This window comes from Nicotiana sylvestris, chromosome 9 (genome assembly GCF_000393655.2).
Source record: "Nicotiana sylvestris chromosome 9, ASM39365v2, whole genome shotgun sequence".
Classification (NCBI taxonomy): Eukaryota; Viridiplantae; Streptophyta; class Magnoliopsida; order Solanales; family Solanaceae; genus Nicotiana; species Nicotiana sylvestris.
The window spans coordinates 159,768,757-159,780,377 of NC_091065.1; the positions used below are offsets into that span (position 1 = coordinate 159,768,757).

Sequence of the window (11,621 nt, forward strand, 5' to 3'; positions counted from 1 at the left end):
ACTTCATCTTGTACTGCCTTAATATCTCAAAGGTTTCCTTCATATGGCCAATGTGATCCTCTTTCTTTGTCGATTTTACCAGCATGGCGTCGATGTAAACCTCCATGGTCTTGTCGAGCTGTTCTTTGAACATTTTGGTGACTAACCTCTGGTACATGGCCCTGCATTCTTGAGCCCGAACGACTTCACTTTATAGAAGTACGTTCCTTGGTGAGTGATGAAAGTTGTCTTTTCTTGATCTTCTTTAGCCATTAGAATTTGGTTGTAATCGGAGTAAGCGTCCAAGAAGCTCAGTAGTTCGTGCCCCGCTGTCGCATTGATAAGTTGGTCGATGTGAGGTAATGGAAAGGAGTCCTTCGGGCATGATTTGTTCATATTGGTGAAGTCAACACACATTCGCCATTTCCCGTTCTTCTTTTTGACCATGACCACATTGGCGACCCATTGGGGGTATTTCGATTCTCTAATGGAACCGTTGGCGAATAATTTATCCACCTCCTCGCTGACTGCCTTATTGATTCCGGCATTGAACTTTCTCCTCATTTGTCGTAACGGTGGATAAAGTTGGTCGACATTCAGTCTATGAGTGGTGATATCCCTTAGGATTCCTGGCATATCTGAGTGGGAGAAAGCAAATAAATCAGTGTTGTTAGTTAAAAATTCGCGATACTTACCTGGCTCCGAGAGGTTGTGTCCAACATAAGCCTTTTTTGTGCTATCAGAGTCGTCCAATTGGATGGGATCGAGATCCTCTATGGTTGCCTTGCAAGCTTCTACGATATCCGGGTCTTTAATGGCCTCCACTTGTATATTGGGTTTGGTTCCCGACATGGCTGATTGCTATGCCTTCGCACTTGCCTCTTTTAGTTGTTTGGTATGTGTGCAATCTTGGGCGACCGGGTAGCATTCTTGGGCGGTGCGTGGCTCGCCTCAGATGCTGAATATTCCCCATGGGGTGGGAAATTTAATTACTTGATAGAAACTAGACGGGACGGCTCGCATGGCGTGTATCCATGGTCGCCCTATGATGGCGTTATAGGCCGTTTCCTGGTTTATGATGTGGAATGTCATCTCCAGAGTAACCCCTCCTACCAAGACGGGTAGCACTATTTCTCCAGATGTTCGCTCTACTGCATTATTAAAACTCGTTACTGTTATGCAACGCGGTATTATTTTATCCTCGAGCCTCATTTGCACGAGAACTAGCGGGTGAACAATACACGCGCCACTTCCGTCATCCACCATGATTCTTTTTACATCGGTATCAGCGATGCGTAAAGTTATAACCAAAGCATCATAGTGAGGGAAAGACAAACCGTCGGTATCTGACTTATCGAAGATGATACTATCTTCGAGGTCGTCATACCGTTCATGGGAGACTGTCCGTTTGAGTTTATGCATGGTGGTGAACTTCACATGGTTGATTACTGTGTCGTCGCCGCCGCCAATGATCATTTGTATGGTATAGGCTGGTGATGGTGGCTTTGGAGGTCCTTGAGGTAGGTCGCGCCCTCGAGCAAAGTTGACCCATCCTTTATCGCTTAGCAGTTCTTTCAAGTACCCCTGGTTTAACATCCTAACTACTTATTTCCGCAGACCTATGCAATCTTCGGTCTTGTGTCCTCTTTCTTGGTGGAATTCACATAGGACATTTGACCTCCTTACTCTCAGGTCCAACTTCATCTTTTGCGGCCACTGCACCTTAGTGTCGAGCTTCTCCAGTGCATACACTATTTCTTAAGGGGAAACACAAAAGTTATGAGTAGATAGTAGTGGAGGCATACCTCTTTCATTTCGGGAGGGTGCAGTATGTCGAGGCGCGACATCCGAATGTCGTGGAGGTGGAGGATTGGATGCTCGGATATAGGGCTGGTGTCTTTCTCGATTGAAGCGTGGTAGTTGCTCCTTTCGCCCATCATGACGGCGATCTCTCCTGATCTCGATCTGGACTAATGTCAATCGTTGAAGCGGGACATTTATGCCATCCTCGTCTGCCCTTACTTCGGCGCAATAGGCATTATGGATTTTTGCCCATATGGTAGGAAGGTACTTCATGAGTCTGTTGCGTAGATTTTTGGTTGCTTTTGACCCGTTTCTATTTAGCCCATTTTGAAAGGCTGCTACTTCCATCCCTTCAGACACGTTTGGTAGGCTCATCCTCACTCTATTGAATCGGTCTAGGAAATCCTGAAGTCCATCGCCCGTCGATTGCCTAACGGCGAAGATATCATTGACCCTAGCTTCTGCCTTTTTCGCTCCCGCGTGCGCGATGGCGAACTTTTCTGCCATTTCTTAGAATGTGGATATCGATCGTGCTGGTAGTTGAGAGTACCATGTCAGCGCTCCTCATGTCAGAGTTTCGCGGAACTTTTTTAGCAGCACAGATATCACTTGTTCCTTTGATAAATCATTACCTTTTACTGTGGTAATATAGTGGATCAGGTGATCTTCTGGGTCTGTGGTACCATCATATATTTTTAAATATGGTAGCATTTTGAAGGTCTTTGGAATAGAATGGGGAGCTGCCCCTTCGCTATATGGATGTTCAACGAATCGGCCTATGTCGCGTTTTGGTAACAGCTTCGGAGCACCTGGTATTTTGTCGACCCTTTCCTGATGTTCCTTCATCTGATCACAGAGTGTTTTGTTCTCATTTTCCATCTCTCCCATTTTATTTAAGATGGCCATAAGGGCATCGCCACCTGCATCAGTGATAGTGCGGGTGTTACCTGTTCGTGTAGCACTTGGCTCATCGGCAGCGGCTGCGATTTCTGTGGGTAACGCGTCTTCGACGCCTCCCTGAATGGGTTTCTCGAGCATGTTTCTCAAGGCACTCGTTAACCATTCTTCTAGTAGCCTTTTGACAGCTTGTGGTGCTTCTCCTGCTGAGGATGTTGAGGTTCCTCTCTCGCGCAAGATCGTTAGATCTCCGTGCGGAGGAGGTGAGTTCTCACCCTTAGGTATAACAATTGGTGTCGCATTTTCAGTACTGGCCTCGTTGAGGGAACTCAGGAGGTTATTTGTGACACCTTCTATTGGCTTTAACCTTGCTTCTCCCTTTCCCGCTATCGTCAATTTTTATAGAGCTGAAGAGAGATGATCGTTTCTTTCAAGGATCTAGACGAAAACTACGATTTCAGCTGTAGAAATCCTCACAAATGGCGCCAAATTGTTTGACTCAAAAGATGTTAAAACCTTTTGAACCAATCAATCAAAGATGAAGGGGTAAATCTTAGCTGAAGATAATAATCTCTAGAATGAATAATAGTAGATAACAAGAAGATGGATGTTAAGTTTCTCTTAAGAATAGTAAGTTTCCTAAAGTATCGATGCCCTATTACAAGGTTTTTGTACCCCTTATATTCTAGAGAGAAACTCTTCTAAATTATAAGAAACAAAATATAAGGAATATTCGACGGAATATTCTTAATGTCCCCTAATGGACTTACTCTACTGCAAGGGTCGTACATTTTCTTCTTTTGCCCTAAGGTCATCTCCCTCGGGACGTCGACTCGAAGATACCTGGTCGTTTATCGTACTCGTTGTAGGTCGTGGTTGGTCAAATTTGGACCCATACAATAGTGACATCCACCATTAAAGGTGGCAAAATCAACCCATTTTTAAGTAACTCAGCCGATTGCCAAGTTTGTGGATGAGAGGTAGGATGGCAGGGTTATGACACATTATTTGTCTTATTGTACCTCAACGTATTTGACCCACACAACCTTTAGTGAATCATGACCCATTTATTAATGAGAAAACTACCCTCTATAGCCCCTCAAAATTTTAATAGCCCATGTTTTGTCCCACTTACAGAAAATGGCCCTTCGGCCCAAACATATTGCATATAGTAGCCGAAAGGAATAATCATGACAACATAAGCGCCTGTAACTCAGTGGATAGAGCGTAGCTTTCCTAAGCTATGGTCGCAGGTTCGACCCCTACCTGGAGCGATAGAGCAACCCTTTTTGCCTTTTTAAATTGTATTTTGTACTTCTGGATCTGATAAGTATTAGCTAGGAATAGAATGAAATATGTAATGTAGGTCATATACGAAATGTCTATTTTATATATTTTTTGTATAATAACAGTTTATTTTTGTATATTTTTTGCATAGTGACAATCTATTTTATATATTTTTTGTATAGTAACAGTCTATTTTGTATAATGACAGTTTATTTTGTATATTTTTTGTATAGTAATAGTCTATTTTGTATAGTGACAGTCTATTTTGTATATTTTTTGTATAATGACAATCTATTTTGTATATATTTTGTATAGTGACAGTCTATTTTGGATATATTTTGTATAGTGACAATCTATTATATATAAATTGTATAGTTATAGTCTATGTTGTATATTTTTTGTATAATGACAACCTATTTTGTATAATGACAGTCTATTTAGTATATATTTTGTATAATCATAGTCTATTTTTGATATTTTTTGTATAGTGATAGTTTGTTTAGTATGTATTTTGTTTCCAATTATCACTTTCAGAAACATACTTTAATACGTAAAATATGTTTGATTCATCTTCCACAGAAGAGAAAATCAAAAATTATCATAACCTCATTGTACATAAAACGAAACAGAGAGAGTAACAAGAAATTGAGGCTCAGATTTGTGTTTAACCACATGCAAAAAAAGAGAATCCAACGACGCCATGGCTGCAAAAACCCACTGGGGGCACGCCCCGCCAAGATACGGGTTGGGTTATCTCAAAAATCCCTGATTGATTAATAAGCTCAGAAGGGAATGACAAAATCATCATCGCCTCTTTTTAGCCGCCGACACCACTTTCACCAGCTCCACCGGCAAACATAGAATGCTCCGGCGAAAGCATTAAAGAAAGAAAAAGAAAAATAAAGTGGAAGGGTTATTACTAATGCTATTCTTATTTACTATACTAAACGACCCCTTAATAAAATTGATAAAAAGGAATGTTGTTTGGGTTCTTACGGTATATGAAGAAATCAATGGCTAATTACACAGAGAGAGGCAACCGATCGAGATGATAGAAGAGAACGGGGCAAGGCTAGGGATAGGGATAGCAGATTGAGCCGTAATTACTTTTGGGCTAGCCACTAGAATTGCTTTTGGGCTATAAAATGATATTGCAATTTTTGGGCTATCGGGTGATATATGTTTGGGCTGATGGGCTATAAATGATCTTCTCTCATTATTAATTTCATTTGTTTTGGCCTTTCCAAGTTTGGCCCAATTCCAATCCATTTCCTACCATACAGTACGCATTCAAGGGAAGCCATACTCTTTCTACAGCACATAAATTAGGATTTGGCCGTGTACAACTTCAGGACTAAAGCAGTATCAAAGGTGTAAACGAACAACTAGAATAATAAAATATCATGTTATCTTATATTGAGGGTTAATTTGCTTACTTATACTAATGAAAAACCAACATCAAGCTTAACTTAAACAAATGAGCTAATTTTGACTTGGTTCTAAAAGACAGAAGCTTCAAATATCAACCGTTTCTCCTTTACCAATACAAAAGGCAAAAATAGTAGTAACACAAATTGTTCAATATATCAATCTCCCTGCAGGGAGCTAGAGGAGGTATTGCTAAGCAAAGTACACTCCACTAGCTCTCTTAAAATAAGTTACATCTTGATTGCAAAGTACGTTCTATTACAAAATTCAAATTGCAATGCTTATCTAGTGACAAATAGGCTGCAAGTAACATTATCCGATCCTACGCCAGAATACTTAACATATCATGCAAAACTTGACTTGGTTTTGGTAGTGCAAGAGGCGTACCAAGCGATTAGGTTGGTCTGGGTGGAGAGAAAAAAAATGAATTGAAATTAAAAAATTTTCTTGAGATATTTATTTCCTGAAGAAGTAGAAAAGATATCCCGAAAATACTGACGTTTTGATACCACTAGGAACTAGAAGAAATTTCAAGAATCCGCAAAAATGAAAACTTGGATGTATGTCGGACAAATTACAACTACTAGTAAGAATAGGTGTGTGAGGTCGTATCTGTGAATTAAGTTATAGTTGAGCTACAACTCGAGCTCCATTAATGGAGTCTGAGACAAGGAAGTTGCGTAAGAGAGAAGCTGAGTTGGAGAGGAAATGTTATGAAGAATAAAAGTGTTTCATTCAACTTAAAATAAGAATACAAGTGCCTCTATACGGATTCGTAATTCTCACTGAATTAGCTAACCACTTACTAACAGCTGTTACTAACCATGACAGCAGGCTAACAACACCTTAAGTGCACTTAACCATACTCTATGGTCTATATATAGTCAGCTATTGTCATACTCCCCCTCAAGCCAGGAAAAATATTAAGCACTCCTAACTTGCTCAGTAGATACTCATGTTGTACTCTCCCAAGTCCCTAGGTTAGCAAGTTTGCTTGTTGATCTTTTGTTCCAATATGCTTAATCTTGATATCTTGTGTTTGACAAAATAGTAGTCTATCTCTATGTTTTTAGTCCTTTAATAAAATATGGGATTAACTGCAATTTGTGATGCAACTTACTATCACAAAACACATCCAATAGTTGTGTAATAGAGATATAAAGCTCTATGAATAGTCTTAATAGAGATATTATCTCTACAATTGCAGTTGCCAAACTCCTATATTCTACTTCTGCTAAGCTTCTTGAGACTGGCTGTAGCTTCTTTGACTTTCATGAGACTAGTGATTTCCTAACCTTCACAAAAATCTAGTTACTGATCTTCTAGTGTTAGGACAAGCTGTTTAGTATGCATCTATCACGACCCTAAACCCGGACCCGATCGTGATGGCATCTCTCGTAAAGACAAGGTCAGCCGACACTACCTATTTCAGTGTTTAATAGTTAAACATTAAGAAACTGTCTAAGCATGATCAAGGAAACCAAAGTTTAAGCAGTTAATAGCATAAATCGCGGAAAATAACCCAACATAGCCCGATACCGGGGTGTCCCTAGCTCGTGACGCCTTTGTCCCTCGAATCGACCTCTACTCGCGTCGAATCTATCCAAAATCAGAATCACGGTGTCAGAATACGCTAAGGGAACGAAGCCCAAGCGAAAATAATCAATATACGACACAAATCCTGAAATTACCAAAACTCAACCCCCGGGCCCACATCTCAGAATTCGATAATTTTTATATCAATAGATTCCTTATCTCCCCACGAGTTCATACATATCAAAAGTTCTGAAATCCGACCTCAAATGGTCCTTCAAATCCTCAATCAAAGGTCTAAGTTTCCAAGCTCTAGTTCTTCAATTTTTGGCTTAATTCCCATGATTATTTAGGTGAAATTCACATTAGAATCGAGTTTTAAGTCCAAGAATATTACCACCAAGTGATTTCCCTTGAATACCTCTTTTTCCTTCAAAATGCTCCAAAAACGACCAATAATGGAAGAAATAAACCCTAAAATCGCGGACAAGACGAGTATTTAAACATTTTGCCCAGGCCTTAATTCCTTCTTCGCGAACGCAGTCAAAGCCTCGCGTTCGCGAAGCACAAAATGACTTTAACCAAAAATTCTCTTACGCGAACGCGACATGCCCATTGCGAATGCGATGGTTCCTTAGACTTACTCTTCGCGAACGCACTCCCTCTCTTGCGAACGCGGTGAACAACTCGACCTCAAACCCAGCTGACCAATTTCCTCTATGCGAACGCGCTCCCCTTCTTGCAAACGCGATGCACAAACATCTAGCCCTTTGCGAACGCGTAGCCTTCCTCACGAACGCGAAGGCTTAAATTCCACCTTCCTCAACTGACCCTTCGCAAACGCGAAGAATAAAATACTTGCAACAGCTGAAACCAAAATCTACAATTTTCTTCAACTTAAAATGATCCGTTCAACCCTCCGAAATTAACCCGAGGCCCTCGGGACCTCAACCAAAGATGCCAACATATCCTATAATCTCATTCAAACTTGTTCCAACCTTCGGAATGCTCAAAACAACATCGAAACATCAAATTCGCATCGGATTCAAGCCTAAGAATTCCAAAATCTTCTAAATTACGCTTTTGATAAAAAAACCAACCAAACCTCCTCCGAATGACCTGAAACTTTGCACACACATCCCAAATAACACAACGGGGATACTGTTAAACATTATCAAAATCATTTCGAATTCGATCCGACCAACCCGATACCACATAGCATTAGATAAAACAAAGCATAAAGAAGCAAAAATAGGGAAAACGAAGCGGTAACTCATGAGGCGACCGGCCGGGTCGTCACAACATCACATAAATAAATCAGGTTGTATGTACTCTTGCTACTCATCAAGATTCCCATTACTGAGCTTTGATCGATGTAGTTCACCACTGTCACTCTTACTTCCCAGTGAGATTGTTTAGGTGATTGCATAAATTGACTCAATATTTGCACAGCTAAAATAACATTAGGCATTATAACTATGAGGTATATCAGTCTGCCAATCAACATCTGATATGATGATATATCTTTCAACACCTCATCTCATGTCACTCCAACAAGCTCATCAAATTCTATAGAAATAAACTTCTCATTTATGTCCATAGGAGTAGCTATTGGCTTGGTTTTTCCCAGTCCTAAATTAGATATTAATTGAAGTGTATGCTTTCTTTGGTCAAGTAGAATTCTTTCACTGGATTTCATTACTTCTATCCCCATGAACTATATCAACTCTCCAAGATCCTTCACTTTAAAATTTTGATTCAGAACATCTTTTGACTCTTGTATAAACTGTTTATTATTTCGTTTGATGAGTAAATCATCTACATACACAAGAACAACTAAAATTTTGCTCCTGTTATGAAACAATAAAAGAAGAAGAAGAGTATTACGTAGAAAAGTAGTGAGAAGAGAATTCTTATTGATATAGGATGATTTATATTGGAATAGAACCCTCTATTTATAGAGAGAGAGTGACTTAGCCACCAAGTAATAAACCCTAGAATCTCTCTAAATATAGACATTCACCATAAATAGAATTCTATTTATAACACTCCCCCTTGAATATCTATTCAACAGATAATGTGCCTCGTTAAAACCTTAACTAAAATAAAACCCAGTGGAAAAAAATTCCAGAGAAGGGAAAAGAGTAGACATATCTAACAATACGCCTTTTGGTTGCCTCGTTAAAAATCTTGCAAGGAAAACCCAGTGGGACAAAACCTTGTAAGGGAAAAAGAGTGCAACGCGCATTAACTCCCCTGATGAGAGCATCAATTCACATCTTTAAGCATTTGCATTCCAATCTTGTGCATCATCTTCAAAACGATCTTTGGTAGAGACTTGATAAACAAAAACCATATTAACTTGAATGAATATATTGCATCTTGAAATCATCATTCTTGATAGAGATGTAACGTATTCATAAACTTCCGTAGAATGGCCTTTCCAATATCTCCATAGAGGTATTCTCGCTATCACATTATCATGCTTATAGTTATAGCAAGATACATATGTGCACAAATTACACTTAAGATGTGGTACTTCAAGACCAAGAATTGTATATGCTTTAAGCGATTTAAATCCTTCAAGGATTGTCATATAAGTTAAGTCATATAATGGACTTTAATTAGATGCATATCAAGTTTTCATGTCATGCTAGACAAATAATATTCGAAAACTGATTGCACATACCATTGACTTTATACTTTCAACTGTTTGAACAACATAGACAAAATTATATGTCTTTCATATGAAACCAATTCTATATTTAGCGCTATCATAGATGTCGTCGACGAACATTTTATATCGATTCCAATATTTTTTCATAAAGACATAACATAGAGATCTCTTCATTCAAATATTCAGGTACCTGAATCTCTCATGAGATTTTATGAAGTGTTATGTCATGTGATCTTCTAGATCACATGCCTCCTTATTATGATCACTTTGATCATTTGTTCATCTTCTTTATCAAGAAGCTATTTGAAACTGATTTGTCTATATGCTTTAAGCGTACCATAGACTTTGTCCTTCTAGGACTCAATAAGAGCATTTGCAATGAGAATATAGTTACTTTCTTTGGACCAGCAAATGCGTCTGGCATGCTTTGCAATATATTGAAAATGAAATATCCTTTTATGAACTTCAAGTTCATATTATTTTATTCGAGGATCTAAATGTACAAATGATAATTCATTCCACGTAACCTTTTCTCAACTGTTTATCATGTCTCCCTCTCATGTTAGAAAAACTAATTTGCTTCCTCAATTTTGGGAACCCATCTTTGTGCGTTATGATATTAATCAATATATACACCGCACATCAATAATAACAAGATGAAATTATTTGGTTCCTGACCCCGAACCACTTGTGAGGGGAGAATGTAATATACTTTCGTATATGACCTATATCAAACTAATAGAGATAACTTTGTTCTCATCAACAACAATTTATCTATTAAATGGAGGCACTCAATAAATTATTTTGCTAAACCAGCTGTGATGTAAACCAACTTATCAAGAAGAACTTCTTGAATAGAAAATCTGGAAATTATGCTCGAAATTAAACTATTGAGCAAGTTACCTCGCAAAATACCATGTTGCGAGTTAATAATAATTGCAGATGTAACCATCTCATAAATGCATCTTATGTGGTATACATGGCAGGTGAATGAGCCCATATTCTCCTTTGATATTTCTAGAATTCATGGGATTCAATCCCAACTTAGTTGGTCAATTAATTAATGAGAATAAGCAATATAAGAGAATTCGTAAAGAACTTTCTAGTTCTTTAATATTTACCCATGTGAATTCTCTATTATTTTTTCACATCATGCTTAAATTGATATAGCTAAACCAGCTATGCTAACTGGATATCAATAAACTCCAAATTTATTATGATATGAGTTTTATATCAATAAAGTTCTACTTTATTGTGGCATTCTTTTATTTGTGTAGTACAAACTGGAGAATAAAACGGGTAACTTTTCACATAAATATTATCCCGCTACGAGTTGTAGTAATAGAAGATATTAAATCTTCTTTATTTATAGTCTCAATATAACCAACCGCTTTCGCGAATACTTTAGAAACTGAATAAGTTTCTTTGAGACTTACTACAACACAATACCTTATTGGTAATCAATTATGTTTCTCCAAAATAGTATAATTGGCTCTTCCAGAGATCTCAATTAATTTTGTACTACCATATATTCATCAACATTCATATGGTCATATATCTCTTTCCAGGAGAAAGTTATACAATTATGGTCATGGTCAAAATTATATGCAAGATATGTTTCTTGCATTATTGTTGTCCTTTAATAATCACATTGCCAAAATATTTTGGCGTACAATAGGTACGTGATCAATGACCATTCATGCCATAATAATGACATTATTTTCTTATATCATCTCAAACCTCCTTCTAGAGGTGAGTATGGTATATTCACTACCACTAGCACGTTCATATTCTTCCAAGAATGAATATGTATTCATAAATAAGATATTGTCACATTCACATCATGAATGGACCATAATCATCTATATGTGCTTTATAAAATCTCACATCAAATCGATGACAAACATTACTTTCACAGAGTGAAGGATTATTTTGAGAATCCTTATTATTCTCATTACTCAATAATGACGATTATAACTTATTCGTCTATTGCCACGTCCACATCCATTGATACATT

General features: G+C 38.0%; 1 protein-coding gene across 1 annotated transcript; it reads right to left on the reverse strand.

The window, feature by feature from the left end:
* Positions 1-930: 930 nt before the first annotated feature.
* LOC138878495 (uncharacterized) lies at positions 931-1,575 on the reverse strand. Its single transcript, XM_070158178.1, has one exon. The coding sequence runs from the start codon at positions 1,573-1,575 to the stop codon at positions 931-933; it is 645 nt and encodes a 214-aa protein (XP_070014279.1).
* Between the last annotated feature and the right edge of the window lie 10,046 nt (positions 1,576-11,621).

Coding starts and splice junctions, on each gene's coding strand:
- LOC138878495 (XM_070158178.1), bottom strand. CDS start 1,575: ATGTTAAACCAGGGGTACTTGAAAGAACTGCTAAGCGATAAAGGATGG.